The 13,809-nt window shown below is 46.3% G+C and overlaps 1 protein-coding gene across 2 annotated transcripts in view; it reads right to left on the reverse strand.

Moving 5' to 3' along the window:
• The window catches only part of TNFRSF19 (TNF receptor superfamily member 19), a 96,547-nt gene that overhangs the window by 49,423 nt on the left and 33,315 nt on the right, over positions 1–13,809 (reverse strand). For both annotated transcript variants that reach the window (XM_069601676.1, XM_069601677.1), the window contains exon 4: positions 2,420–2,598. In XM_069601676.1, coding sequence (XP_069457777.1) covers positions 2,420–2,598 — 179 coding nt within the window. The remainder of the gene's footprint in view (positions 1–2,419; positions 2,599–13,809) is intronic.

Below are 13,809 nucleotides of genomic sequence, written 5' to 3' on the forward strand. Positions count from 1 at the left end.
CCAGTCCATCCTAAAGGAGATCAGCCCTGGGTGTTCATTGGAAGGATTGATTTTAAAGCTGAAACTCCAATACTTTGGCCACCTGATGCAAAAAGCTGACTCATTGGAAAAGACCCTGATGCTGGGAAAGATTGAGGGCAGGAGGAGAAGAGGACAACAGAGGATGAGATGTCTGGATGGCATCACCGACTCAATGGACGTGAGTTTGGGTAAACTCTGGGAGTTGGTGATGGACAGGGATGCCTGGTGTGCTGCAGTTCATGGGCTGGCAAAGAGTTGGGCATGACTGAGTGACTGAAATGAACTGATCCTCATGGATGTGAAGTATATGTGTGGGTATTTTTCTGCATTTCCCTGATGACTGATGTTGAGTATCTTTTCACGAGCTCACTCATGAGTATCATCTGTGTATCTTATTTGCAGAAATGTCTATTCATATCCTTTGCCCATAATTTAATTGGGTTACTTGTCTTTTTGTTATTGAGTTGTAAGTGCTCTTTATATATTCTAGATAAGATAGTTCCTTATCACATATATGATTTATGATTTATGAATAGTTCTAATTCCAGGGGGTTGTCTTTCATTTCCTTGACAGTATCCTTTGAAGCACAAAAGATCTTAATTTTGATGAAGTCCAATACAGCTATTTTCCCTTTGGTTGTTGTGCTGTTGGTGTAAGACCACTACTTTTTGCATCTGTTTGGGTGGTAAGTTTTTGCATGAGGACATGACTCATAAGGCTATTTTCTGCTCTTCCTTTGGGCCCAGAGTTTTAGCTGTCTTCTGGCTTCAATACAAGCCCCAGGACAAGCATCCAGCATCTGTCAAATGCCTGGTTTTGTGGGCACATGCTGGTCAAGTGCAGTGAGGGCCCTCCATCTGTCATGACTTGGAGCGTGGATTCTGGCAGCAGAGTCCTGGACACGGCTCCAAGTTGTGCCTCGTACTGTCTATGCAATCTTGCCTGAATAACCTTAATGACAAAGCTCAGTTTCTTCATTTTTAAAACACTGTGAACATTACAGAAAATAATTCATGTAAAGTGCTTCTCTGTGTTAAATTGTTTCAGTCCTGTCTGACTTTTTTGCAACTCTATGGACTGCAGCCCGCCAGGCTCCTCTGTCCATGGGATTCTCCAGGCGAGGTTACTGGAGTGGGTTGTCATTTCCTCCTTCAGAGGATACAGAGTGCTTAGCCACTAAGTAATATATGTCTGTTGCTCCCGTAATGCTGCTGGCCCTGGCCAATTCACTTTTGCCATAAAACCTGGGTTCCAGGTAAGCTCCAGGATTCCTGGTCTCTCCTTTGGCTCTGCTCTGTATTAAACACATCCTCCTGGCAGTCACCTGGTCTCTTCCCTGCCTTACCTCCTGCAGCAAGACCTCTTCGCTCTCTAACAGACCACCACTCGGCCCCAGTGGGTCCCAGTTTTCATCACCACTCTGGCTTCCAGCTGCCTGTTTTATCTGGCAGGTCCAGCCAATCGTTACCTATAAGCACTTAAAACTTTAAAAATCCCTCCTCCTGGGCTTTGTCTCTCCACCTGACCCAGGTGTGGTCTGCTTTCTGTCCACGGCCTGGGTTCCTTTCCGATGTGTACATTTAAGGTCTCCAGCATCACACGAGTCCACCCCTAGTACCCCTTCTGCCTCTCCCTCCAGCCCGCTCTGTTGCCTCCTGCACCTACCTGCCTGTCCTCTCGGCCATTTCTGAAACGCACACACGTCCACCCCAGGGCCTGCGTCCACAGAGACCTCAGCTTTTCAGCATCACCCAGCCTGATGACCTACTCTGATCCTGCCACCTGCCTCTCTTCTCTGTCCCTGGGGGGCACACCCAGACCCCTGAGCTGCTGAAGACTTTCTGTTTCCCCCAGGAACCACCACCTTCTACCTTTCTGCACAACTTCCTATTATTTACTATGCAGGTATCTTTCAAACTGTATTAGGATGTAAGCTGCCCATGGGCGGCAGTCTTTGTCTCCCTCCTGAAAGCAACACCTGGCAGCTGCCCCCCAAACACCACAGAAGTGACCGGCTGGACGGTGGTATTTGCATTTCTCTGATCATATGGAGGATGGCCATCTTCCTAGCATCACAGGCCACATGCACTTCCTCTTTTGTGTGCTGCCTTATTCTTTCATCCCTTTGTCCATCTTTTCTTTCTTATTGACCGGTGGGGACTCTGCAGATTTTTGTGACACTAAGCCTTGGTCACTGGCGTATCTGTTTGATCCTAACCCCCCACCTGTCACCATGCAGGGCGTGCGGGAGGCCCGGGAAACAGAAAAGCCGTGAACCTCGGCAACCTTGGATGTCAGCAGGTGGATGTCAGCAGGCATCCGCGTCTGGAAGGGAACCAGAGAGAAAATCCTGCTCAGAATAACAACCTGATCTCCCGGGGAGGACTGGCCACGTACCCAGGCAGGCAGTCCCCGCAGACGGCGTCGCCGGTGGCCGAGCAGTTGGCCTTCTGGAAGCGGCTCAGCAGGGCACAGTCCAGGCACGGCTTGCACTTCTGAGAGCCCCAGTCCTCCTTGAACCTGTGCGGCCGGCACTTCACACACTGGGCGTCCTCCCCGTAGCCAAAGCCACATTCCTGTGGGGATGAACAGACAAGAGATGGCTATTCAGACCCCGCAAGCGTGAAAAAGGAGGACGACGAGATACGACGGGGAACTGGGCTGGTAATTACCCAGCGCCCGCCTCCCTGCACACAAAGGCCCCTCTTTCAGCGGTTCCCATGTGTCTCCCTGCTAATAATCTCTCTTACGACCAGAGTATACTTTGTCATCCACTTTATTCCAGCAGCATGAGCATTTGAATACGAAAGGCTCTCTGCCTCCCGCTGCTGAATTATCGCTGGCTTAGGGCGCAATCAGGCACTTTCTTCTCTAACTCGGCTGGTCATCTGAGTCCTCAGAAACTGGAGTCAGGGAAACAGGCAGACACACACTCACTTATCAAGGCAGAAAATAAGTGCTTTGATAAGTATTAGAATGCAAGGACAGCTGCATATGAAATGTCAGAGGCTTACAAGCCTAGAAACCTATCCAGTGAACTGCCTTGAAATATTTAGCTGTTTATTATCATCGTTTAAACACTGAGTCTGACTCTTTTGCAACCCCATAAACTAATAGCCCACCAGGCTCCTCTGTCCATGGGATTCTCTAGGCAAGAATACTGGAGTGGGTTGCTATTTCCTTCTCCAGGGGATCTTCCTGACCCAGGGGTCAAGCCTGCATCTCCTATATGGGCAGGGAGGTTCTTTACCACTGCGCCACCTGGGAAGCCCTGGCTGTTTATTGCTGTCTGATAGAAGATGCTTATATGACACCTAAAAGAACACTACACACACACACACACACACACACACACACACACTCACAGGCACACATACACACAACATCTTTCTTATCCATCCCTCTGTTGATGGACACTTAGGTTGCTTCCATAGCTTTGCTATTTTAAGCGGTACTGCTATGAATCCTGAAGTGTATGTATTTTTTTGAATTAGTGTTTTTGTTTTTTTCATATGTATACCCTGGAGCAGAACTGCTGGGGCACAAGGTACGAGACCTACACCATTTAATTCCAGAGCCAGACTTCCTATTATTATACTGTGGGCCTTTCTGGCAGTTTATCTGACATGTATACAGGAGGATGTCTGAAGAGTTATATATTATAGTTAAACTGACAGTATGATGGTTTCTATAGAACTGCTGCTGCTGCTAAGTCGCTTCACTCATGTCCGACTCCATAGACGGCAGCCCACCAGGCTCCACCGTCCCTGGGATTCTCCAGGCAAGAACACTGGAGTGGGTTGCCATTTCCTTCTCCAATGCATGAGAGTGAGAAGTGAAAGTGAAGTTGCTCAGTCGTGTCCAACTCTTCGCAACCCCATGGACTGCAGGCTACCAGGCTCCTCCGTCCATGGGATTTGCCAGGCAAGAATACTGGATGGGGTGCCATCACCTTCTCCGTTCTATAGAACACTGGCCATTAAAAAGAAAATCAGGCAGCAGCTCATAAGCTGCACACACAGCCCCACACGAGTGTGTGCCAGGGGCCCACGTGGCCGCACACGAGGGTGTGTCAGGGGCCCACACGGCCCTACACAAGGGTGTGCCAGGGGCCCACGGGCAGCCAGAGGGGCAGTGGGACTCAGGGCTCCCCTCACAGCCTCAGCTCTCTCTTCTGGGAACCATGGAAGCCAGAACACAGGTCCAGGGAGGTCAAAATCCTCATTTCTCCATAACATTTACACATTTAAGTTCTCCATCCATTCAGTTCAGTTCAGTTCAGTTCTGTCTCTCAATCGTGTCTGACTCTCTGTGACCCCATGAATCACAGCATGCCAGGCCTCCCTGTCCATCACCAACTCCTGGAGTTCACTCAGACTCACGTCTATCGAGTCCGTGATGCCATCCAGCCATCTCATCCTCTGTCGTCCCCTTCTCCTCCTGCCCCCAATCCCTCCCAGCATCAGAGTCTTTTCCAATGAGTCAACTCTTCGCATGAGGTGGCCAAAGTACTGGAGCTTCAGCTTTAGCATCATTCCTTCCAAAGAAATCCCAGGGTTGATCTCCTTTAGGATGGACTGTTTGGATCTCCTTGCAGTACAAGGGACTCTCCAGAGTCTTCTCCAACACCACAGTTCAAAAGCATAAATTCTTTGGTGCTCAGCTTTCTTCACAGTCCAACTCTCACATCCATACATGACCCCTGGAAAAACCATAGCCTTGACTAGACGGACCTTTGTTGGCAAAGTAATGTCTCTGCTTTTGAATATGCTATCTAGGCTGGTCATAACTTTTCTTCCAAGGAATAAGCGTCTTTTAATTTCATGGCTGCAGTCACCACCTGCAGTGATTTTGGAGCCCCCCAAAATAAATAAAGTCTGGCACTGTTTCTGCATCTATCTGCCATGAAGTGATGGGACTGGATGCCATGATCTTAGTTTTCTGAATGTTGAGCTTTAAGCCAACTTTTTCACTCTCCTCTTTCACTTTCGTCAAGAGGCTTTTTAGTTATTCTTCACTTTCTGCCATCCATATTTATATACAAAGACAACTAATTAAAAATTAAATCAAAATCAACAGACACACATATAAGAATATACAAATGAACTTAATTATAAAACAGACATAGACTCACAGACATAGAAAACAAACTTATGGTTACCAAAGGGGGAGGTGGAGGAGAGGGACAACTTTGAAGGTTGGGGTTAACGGATACACACTACTGTATGTAAAATAGATAAACAGCAGGTTCTACGATATAGCACAGGGAACTATACACAATATCTTCTAATAATCTATGATAGGGAAAGAATCTGAAAAAGAATAGGTATATATGTGTGCTTGAATCTCTTTGCTGTACACCCGAAACTAACACGTTGTAAATCAACTACACTTCAATCAAAAAACAAAAACCAATACAAAGAATAGTATTGCCTGTACTCAGTAAGGAACTCAATAAAGGGTATTAGCAATAAGGCTTCAATCCACTAATGAACTCATGCACGTTTGGGAGGAGGGGCCCCTTCGTCCCCCTTGCAGCTCCTCTGTCCGTCTTTCAGAAGTGTCTTGAACAAGCACAGCAAAATGCTGGGGAGAAAAACAAAGCAGGAGGTCAGCCCCTCCTCAACCCTGAGGGCTCCAGCTGGACAAAGCTCTGACCTGAAGGCGGGGGAGGGCGGGGCAGGAGAAGGGTGGAACCGGGGTCTCCCGCATTGAGGCAGATTCTTTACCATCTGAGCCACGAGGGAAGCCCCAATTCACAAATTAGAATCTCTTTAAAACTGTTAACAGGGATTCTTTTTTTTGTGGGGGTGGAATGATGAGGTGTTTTCAGTTCTCATGACTCCATAATGATTTGATTTTCGTACAGAAAGCAGCTGTAGCAATCAGGAAAACAGCACAGACGCACATCTAGAGAGTTCTTAGGATGTGTGCTTGGTCTCAGTGGGGTGGGGGGGAGTCCCTGCTATTTGGGGGGCTGCGCCTCTCAGTGTGATCCGCATTGGGACCACGTTAGCTGCAGAGAGAGCCAGGCATCCCAAGATTTTCATTTGGCACAGAAGGGCACCTCCCACCCCGTGCCCCCAGCATCAGGGATCAAAGCATGTGACATCCGGGGCAGGGCCTCAAGCTCAGCATCCCCGTCAAAGGTCCCTGGCGCCACAACTGCAAAATCGCTCTTGGATGCAGGCGGCTTGGACTGCATGGGTCTCATACACAGGTTAACAAGAGGGGAAGGAGAAGCAGGGAGAGGAAGACAAGTAAACAGAGGGAAAGAGGTAGGGGTCCATGAACTGGTAGCACACCTCTGAAACGCTGCTGCCCCGGCCAGGCTGACACAGCAGAATGAGGGTATTCTCCTACACTGGAGATAAACACACATGGGCCACTTGCCAGCCAAGTTACTCTGGGAACTCTCTGACCCTCAGCTGCTTCATCTGTGAGAGGGGATAATCACCTGGCCCTACAGGGTTATTCTGAGAAATAAACTGGAAAACATATAAAGCCTCCAAACTAGAAATCAAGCACTAGCATCCAGCCAAAGAAGGGATACCAATGGCTTTTACTTTTCTGGATGCTCTACAGTCCAAGTTTTCTTGATTCCAGTATAATAAAGTCTTACTGGGGAGCAAAGGGATCTGCAGACCCCAGTTTTTTAGGTGACTTCAAACATCACTTTGAAGTACTTTAGCCACTTGATGCAAAGAACTGACTCACTGGAAAAGACCCTGATGCTAGGAAAGATTGAGGGAAAAAGGAGAAGAGGACAACAGAGGATGAGATGGTTGGATGGCATCATTGATTCAATGGACATGAGTTTGCGCAAACTCCAGAAGATGGTGAAGGACAGGGAAGCCTGGCGTGCCGTGGTCCATGGGGTTACAAAGAGTTGACACGACGGAGAGACTGAACAATAACAAAAGCATCACTTTTCATCTAAAACATTTTTACTGAATAAAAATCTGTTTAAAATGAGTCTCAACTACTCGCTTTTGAAAATGGGTACACAAAATAGAATTTCACCTTTCCTCGTTGAATCCACTGCTGCATTGCGCTATAACACAAAGAACCAGGCAGCTCTGGGTCTGCAGGGGCTGCGGCTGTGTTAACGCCCTTGCCAGGCAGTCAGCTGCTCTCCCTCTCTCCTGCCGGGCATCACTGTCCACAGCTACTCACTTCCTCTCCCCATTCCCGAGAAACTGGATAAATGATCCGACTTGAAAGAATACAGAAAGGGGTGTTGATAGTCCCATCTCTCTTGAGAAAGAACATATACTTTAGTGTCAGAGAAATCTTTGTGCTTCCTTTTTGATTCTTGTCTGTATTCTAGAGTGTATATCCCACACGAGGACTGTTTTGGCCGAAGAGTTTTTGCCATATATTGCTGTGTGTCATTTACATGGCATTAGATTTCGTAGAATGAGGATTTCATGATTTTTTTGTTTGGCTCATTCTACACTGGACCATCTCTTTCAGAGATTCTGAAAGAGATGGGAATACCAGACCATCTAACCTGCCTCTTGAGAAATCTGTATGCAGGTCAGGAAGCAACAGTTAGAACTGGACATGGAACAACAGACTGGTTCCAAATAGGAAAAGGAGTACGTTAAGCCTGTATATTGTCACCCTGCTTATTTAACTTCTATGCAAAGTACATCATGAGAAACACTGGACTGGAAGAAACACAAGCTGGAATCAAGATTGCCGGGAGAAATATCAATAACCTCAGATATGCAGATGACACCACCCTTATGGCAGGAAGTGAAGAGGAGCTAAAAAGCCGCTTGATGAAAGTGAAAGAGGAGAGTGAAAAACTCAGCTTAAAGCTCAACATTCAGAAAACGAAGATCATGGCATCCAGTCCCATCACTTCATGGGAAATAGATGGGGAAACAGTGGAAACACTGTCAGACTTTATTTTGGGGGGCTCCAAAATCACTGCAGATGGTGACTGCAGCCATGAAATTAAAAGATGCTTACTCCTTGGAAGAAAAGTTATGACCAACCTAGATAGTATATTTGAAAGCAGAGACATTACTTTGCTGACTAAGGTCCGTCTAGTCAAGGCTATGATTTTTCCTGTGGTCATGTATGGATGTAAGAGTTGGACTGTGAAGAAGGCTGAGCACCAAAGAATTGATGCTTTTGAATTGTGGTGTTGGAGAAGACTCTTGAGAGTCCCTTGGACTGCAAGGAGATCCAACCAGTCCATTCTGAAGGAGATCAGCCCTGGGATTTCTTTGGAAGAAATGATGCTAAAGCTGAAGCTCCAGTACTTTGGCCACCTCATGCAAAGAGTTGACTCATTGGAAAAGACACTGATGCTGGGAGGGATTGGGGGCAGGAGGAGAAGGGGGTGACCAAGGATGAGATGGCTGGATGGCATCATGGACTTGATGGACGTGAGTCTGAGTGAACTCCAGGAGATGGTGATGGACAGGGAGGCCTGGTGTGCTGCGATTCATGGGGTCGCAAAGAGTCGGACACGACTGAGTGACTGAACTAAACTGACACTGGACCAAATCATATATAGAAAGAAAAAAGTGGGGCTTCAACTGTATCATAGGTTTCCTTAATAACTGGACACTGGGTCACTATTTCTGCCTGGCGTTCACATGTTTTACTGGCAGCAACAGCAATTTTCTTTGGTGTAGCACTGGGTGAGGGGTTGAGGTAAGGCTTTGTATCATTAGTATCATAAAACAGTACTGAAATGCACAGAGCAGGAACCATGAGTCATACTTGTACAGAGATTGATTATTTGGGTGAATTTTATTCAAATAGCTCAGCTGATAAAGAATCCTCCTGCAATGCAGGAGACCCTGGTTCAATTCCTGGGTCGGGAAGATCCGCTGGAGAAGGGATAGGCTACCCACTCCAGTATTCTTGGGCTTCCCTTGTGGCTCAGCTGGTAACGAATCCACCTGCAATGCAGGAGACCTGGGTTTGGTCCCTGGGTTGGGAAGATCCCCTGGAGATGAGAAAGGCAACCTACTGCAGTATTCTGCCTGGAGAATTCCATGGACTGTATAGTCCATGGGGTCACAAAGAGTCAGACATGACTCACTCACAGACATAGAGAAGTATGGCTACCAAGGTGGAGGAGGAGGGGAGGGTTGGACTGGGAGTTTGGGGTTAGTAGATGCAAACTGTTATATATGGGATGGATAAACAACAAGGTCCTACTGTGCAGCACAGGGAACTATATTCAGTATCCTGTGATAAACCATAATAGGAAGGAATACGAAAAATAATGTATATATCTCATATACCCAATTACCACAACATTGTAAATCTTCAATAAATTACTTCAATAAATACTTCAATAAAATTTTTTAAAGTATATATTTTCTCTAAAGTATTTGCCATTTTTAAAACAATACTATTTTAATACTATTTTTAAACTTTTAAGAATAACATCACAGCTTGCAGTTCATGACAGCTCAAGTGTGTGAAGTGACCATTTCATGCGCTGAATTAACTAGACATCTTGAATTAACTAGAAATTCAGAGCAATTATTTCCAAAGAATTATTGTACAACGTCCAAGGCAGCAACCACTTTTAGAGCCAATTTGTCATATTTCTAAAGCACCGTAAACAGACAGATGCCATAATTATTTGAAATCCAGGCTATAAAGTAAACAGCACATAAATATTAAATTATATCCCACTATAAATGTCTACTGTGATGTTTTTATTTCATTCAGTGAAACAAAGTGGTTAGAGTGCCTTGAAATCTTCCATATTAAGCTCAATAAACAACCCATCCTTCATTTGTAACTTCCTACCCCCCACCCCCAGACAAACACTACAGCCAGGTTGGCGGAAACCTCACAGACACACCCTTCTTGTGTGTGTGCATGTGGGTACAACCTGAGTGCATCTGCCTGTCTCAGGGCATGGTGGCAGTGTTCAGGATACAGGTCTCACCACTGCATCCCAAGGGCAAGCTCTCCGCCCCGGGTGAAATTCACTGGTGAGGACCAAGTGTTACACTTGGGCATCTAACCAAAATAGCATCTGATCTTTGGGGTTTTCCCTCATGACTCTGGGCTAGTAGGGGGTGATTTCTCTAGTAAAGTGCTTTCTTTGAGTACAGAAGTAGAAGAAGTATGGATGGGTCTCTGAAGAGGAGGCAGGGAGCAGGCTGCCAGCGGTGGGTCTGCTTCCTCTTACCTTTGACAGACCCTCCACTTGATCAAACTGGACAAGCTTCTCTGAGCCACTTTCTCAACTATGTCCTGTTCTTAGGTCTGGTCTTGAAGAGCCCAGGTGTCTCCCATTCTCCACACATGCTTATTCTCCGTATCTGACCAGCTCTCCTTACCCTCCCCCGACCCTCCCCACCCACCGGTGATGTCTGATCATCTGCCCACCTTCAGCAGGAATCCCCCCGTCTGTTTAGCTGGGACGCACCTTCCCCTGATACTTCCTCTTTGGGAGTTCCCACCCCGATCCCCATCCTGCTCCTGGGCGCTCGCCCCCCACATGTCCACCTGGATTTGAAACTGAACCCAGTTGTAGGCTGAAGTCTCTGCTGCAAAAGCTCCTGAACAGAAGTTCTTTTTACTGCTTTAACCTCTGTCTGACACATCCCAGGTGGCCCTGAACTCTCCCTCTGACCCTTTTATTAGAAGGAGTGTGTGTGTGTGTATGCGTGTGTGTCTGGCATGGAGTTATGTGGAAGGGAAGAGTGAGTCAGTCACCAGCCTGGGCTCTAGAATTAGTGACATGTTTTAGCTCAGTTGGTAAAGAATCTGCCTAAAATGCAGGAGACCCCGGTTCGGTTCCTGGGTCAGGAAGACCTGCTGGAGAAGGGATAGGCTACCCACTCCAGTATTCTTGGGCTTCCCTTGTGGCTCAGCTGGTAAAGAATCCGCCTTCAATGCAGGAGACCCTGGTTCGGTTGCTGGGTCAGGAAAATCCCCTGGAGATGGGAAAGGCTACCCACTCCAGTATTCTGACCTGGAGAATTCTATGGACTGTATAGTCCAGGGGCTCACAAATAGTTGGACATGACTGAGTTTCCCTTCACTTTCACTTTTGTTTATGGAGGACCATTTCCCATTGATATCCATGTTAGAAATGCATGGAGGCTTCAAGACAATACTATGGCCTTTATTTTTTAAATTATGACCTGCTGGAGACAAGGGTTCATTCCTGAGTTGGGCAGACCCCTGGAGAAGGGAATGGTAGCCCACTCCAATATTCTTGCCTGGAGAATCCCAGGGACGGAGGAGCCTGGCGGGCTACAGTGCTCCTCGGCTATGAATTCCCACCTCTCCAGGATGTATGCAGAGATGACCCCCTCCCCCTGTAAAATCCCACCACAGTGCACCCCACACCTGCTGCAAAGGTTCTGAGTCACCCCTGTTCCACCATCCTCAACAAGAGGCACTGAGTAACTTTTCTTTAGCAGTAGTTAAGCCAGTGTGTAATAAAGAACTGACTGCTGTTTAAGATGGATGAACAAATATCATGCATTTTCCTAAAGTGTATTATTATTATTACTACCACGACTACTACTGGTGCTATTATTTAACTCCAGGGAGCAAGCCTGTAAAGGTCATGGCAATATTTCCCAGTCGGCAAGGCCAAGCCTTCCTCCGGGGAGGGCGGGGATGCACGGAGCGGCTGTCTTGTCTTGGTTCCGAGGCGGCAGGAGGCTGGACCGAGCCAGCGGCCACGGCTCTGTCACTCTGCCCAATATTTTTAAGCCACACTTGGTGGCTTTCCAGTAGCAAAATGACTCAAAGTAAACAGTCCTCAGATCCCCTTCTCTCCTCCCTCCTCTGCAAACCCAGAACTGAACAAAAACACAAGTGGATCCCACTTACATGCTGGGGGAGCAGGCCCCCACCCCCAACAGGGGAGATCCTCCCAGACCATGAAATGTCCCGGAGACACACTCTGGGTGCTCGAGTCGAAAGCACTATTTATTTGTGTGGCCAGTGACTATTAACTTGGGTTCTTTGAACTTTAAAAGCTCAACTTGGATGGAGAAGAAGTTATTTATAGAGAAAATCTAGGGCACAGAAATGGGAAGGACAAAATAGATTCATGTGGCCAGTGTTTAGAAATCAGCTTTTTAATTTCCTTTAATAAAACAACACCAAAGACACAAAGACGCATCCCCCCACTCCAAACTTTCGGTTTGTGAAAACCCGCAGTTGAGTTTTTCTAAAGAAAAATGACAAGCTAGAGCTTGTTAATATCTGCCAAACATCACTGGGCTCGATTAGGTATAATTAAACACAAATAAAGTGAGCAACAGTGTAATTAAATGGCAGAAATGAATCCTTTTATGCTTGAAAATTACACTAAATTTTGTGTAACTTTGTTCATAAGGATGAAAACAATTTTCCAAGAGGGAGACGTCTTTAAAAATAGGAATCCCCGCATAGACTCGCATAAACTCTTGTTGTTTACAAGAGTCAATTTTTTCACATTAACTAAAATCATCCCAATAATTGCTTAGCAAAGCTTACTTTGAAAGCCATGCCAGAGACTTGAAGTCTGTTTCCAGAGGCTCATGCAAAAACTAGTTTCCTGATTTACTGCTGAGAGGCGACCGTGTTAAAAGCTCACTGTTGGCATCAACACTCAGTGCGGGGGAAGGGCTGGGCAAACTCGAGATGGTGAGAATCCAAGCCTAATGTGGTCACTTCGGGAAAACAAAAATATCATCTCCCACACATCCCAATGCTGTTTGCTCTCATGAGCCCCCAGGACACCACCTGACACTCACGCACACGGTCCTGGGCAAAACACCGGCGGGGCTGCTCACAGAGCCGCGGAAACCACACAGGGTATTTTTTGCCTCAGAAATAGGAAAAAGACATTATTCATTATCTTTATCATAGACTCTCAAAAACTAAAACCTAAACCATGCAGTGGGGGAGACAGTAAATATGGCTCAAGGGAATAAAACCCTCAAAACAGACTCCAAATGGTTCCATGACTTACCACATTATTTTCCAAAAGATTCAGGAAATCTACCTCCTAAGCTGAGTTACTAAAAAGTCTTTTTTTTTCTTTTGAAGATTTCTCTTTTGTTCCCCATTTAAATTTCTCCTTAATTGAGTTTTTAATTTTAAATAACAAAGAGTTTGAGCTAACATTTGCATGGATCATATATTGCTGATCAAATGTGCTGTGCTGTGCTTCGTCATTCAGTCATGTCTGACTCTTCAGGACCCCATGGACTGTAGCCCCCCAGGCTCCTCTGTCCACGGGATTCTCCAGGCAAGCATACTGAAGTGGGTTGCCATACCCTCCTCCAGGGACTCTCAACCCAGGGATTGAACCCAGGTCTCCCACATTGCAAGCGGATTCTTTACCCTCTGAGCCACCAGGGAAGCTGATCAAATACATTTGTCTAATTAAAATAATTAAAATTTGCATACAGGTTACTTATGTATCAGTATATGTTATGTAGAATATTGATTACATATACTATAAATGTAATATACACTGTATATGTATTTATATTCTATATGAGCTATGCTGTGCTAAGTCTCTTCAGTTGTGTCCAACTCTTTGCAATCCCATGGACTGTAGCCTGCCAGGCTTCTCCATCCTTAGGATTCTCCAGGCAAGAATACTGGAGTGGGTTGTCATTTCCTTCTCCAGGGGATCTTCCTGACCCAGGATTGAACCTGGGTCTCCTGCATTGGCAGGCAGATTCTTTACCACTAGTGCCACCGGAGAAGTCCCTTATATATTAGCTATGTAATAATGCTAATATAATACATATTCACACATACAAATACGTATGTGCACTTAA

Source organism: Ovis canadensis, chromosome 10 (genome assembly GCF_042477335.2).
Source record: "Ovis canadensis isolate MfBH-ARS-UI-01 breed Bighorn chromosome 10, ARS-UI_OviCan_v2, whole genome shotgun sequence".
In the NCBI taxonomy this organism is placed as follows: Eukaryota; Metazoa; Chordata; class Mammalia; order Artiodactyla; family Bovidae; genus Ovis; species Ovis canadensis.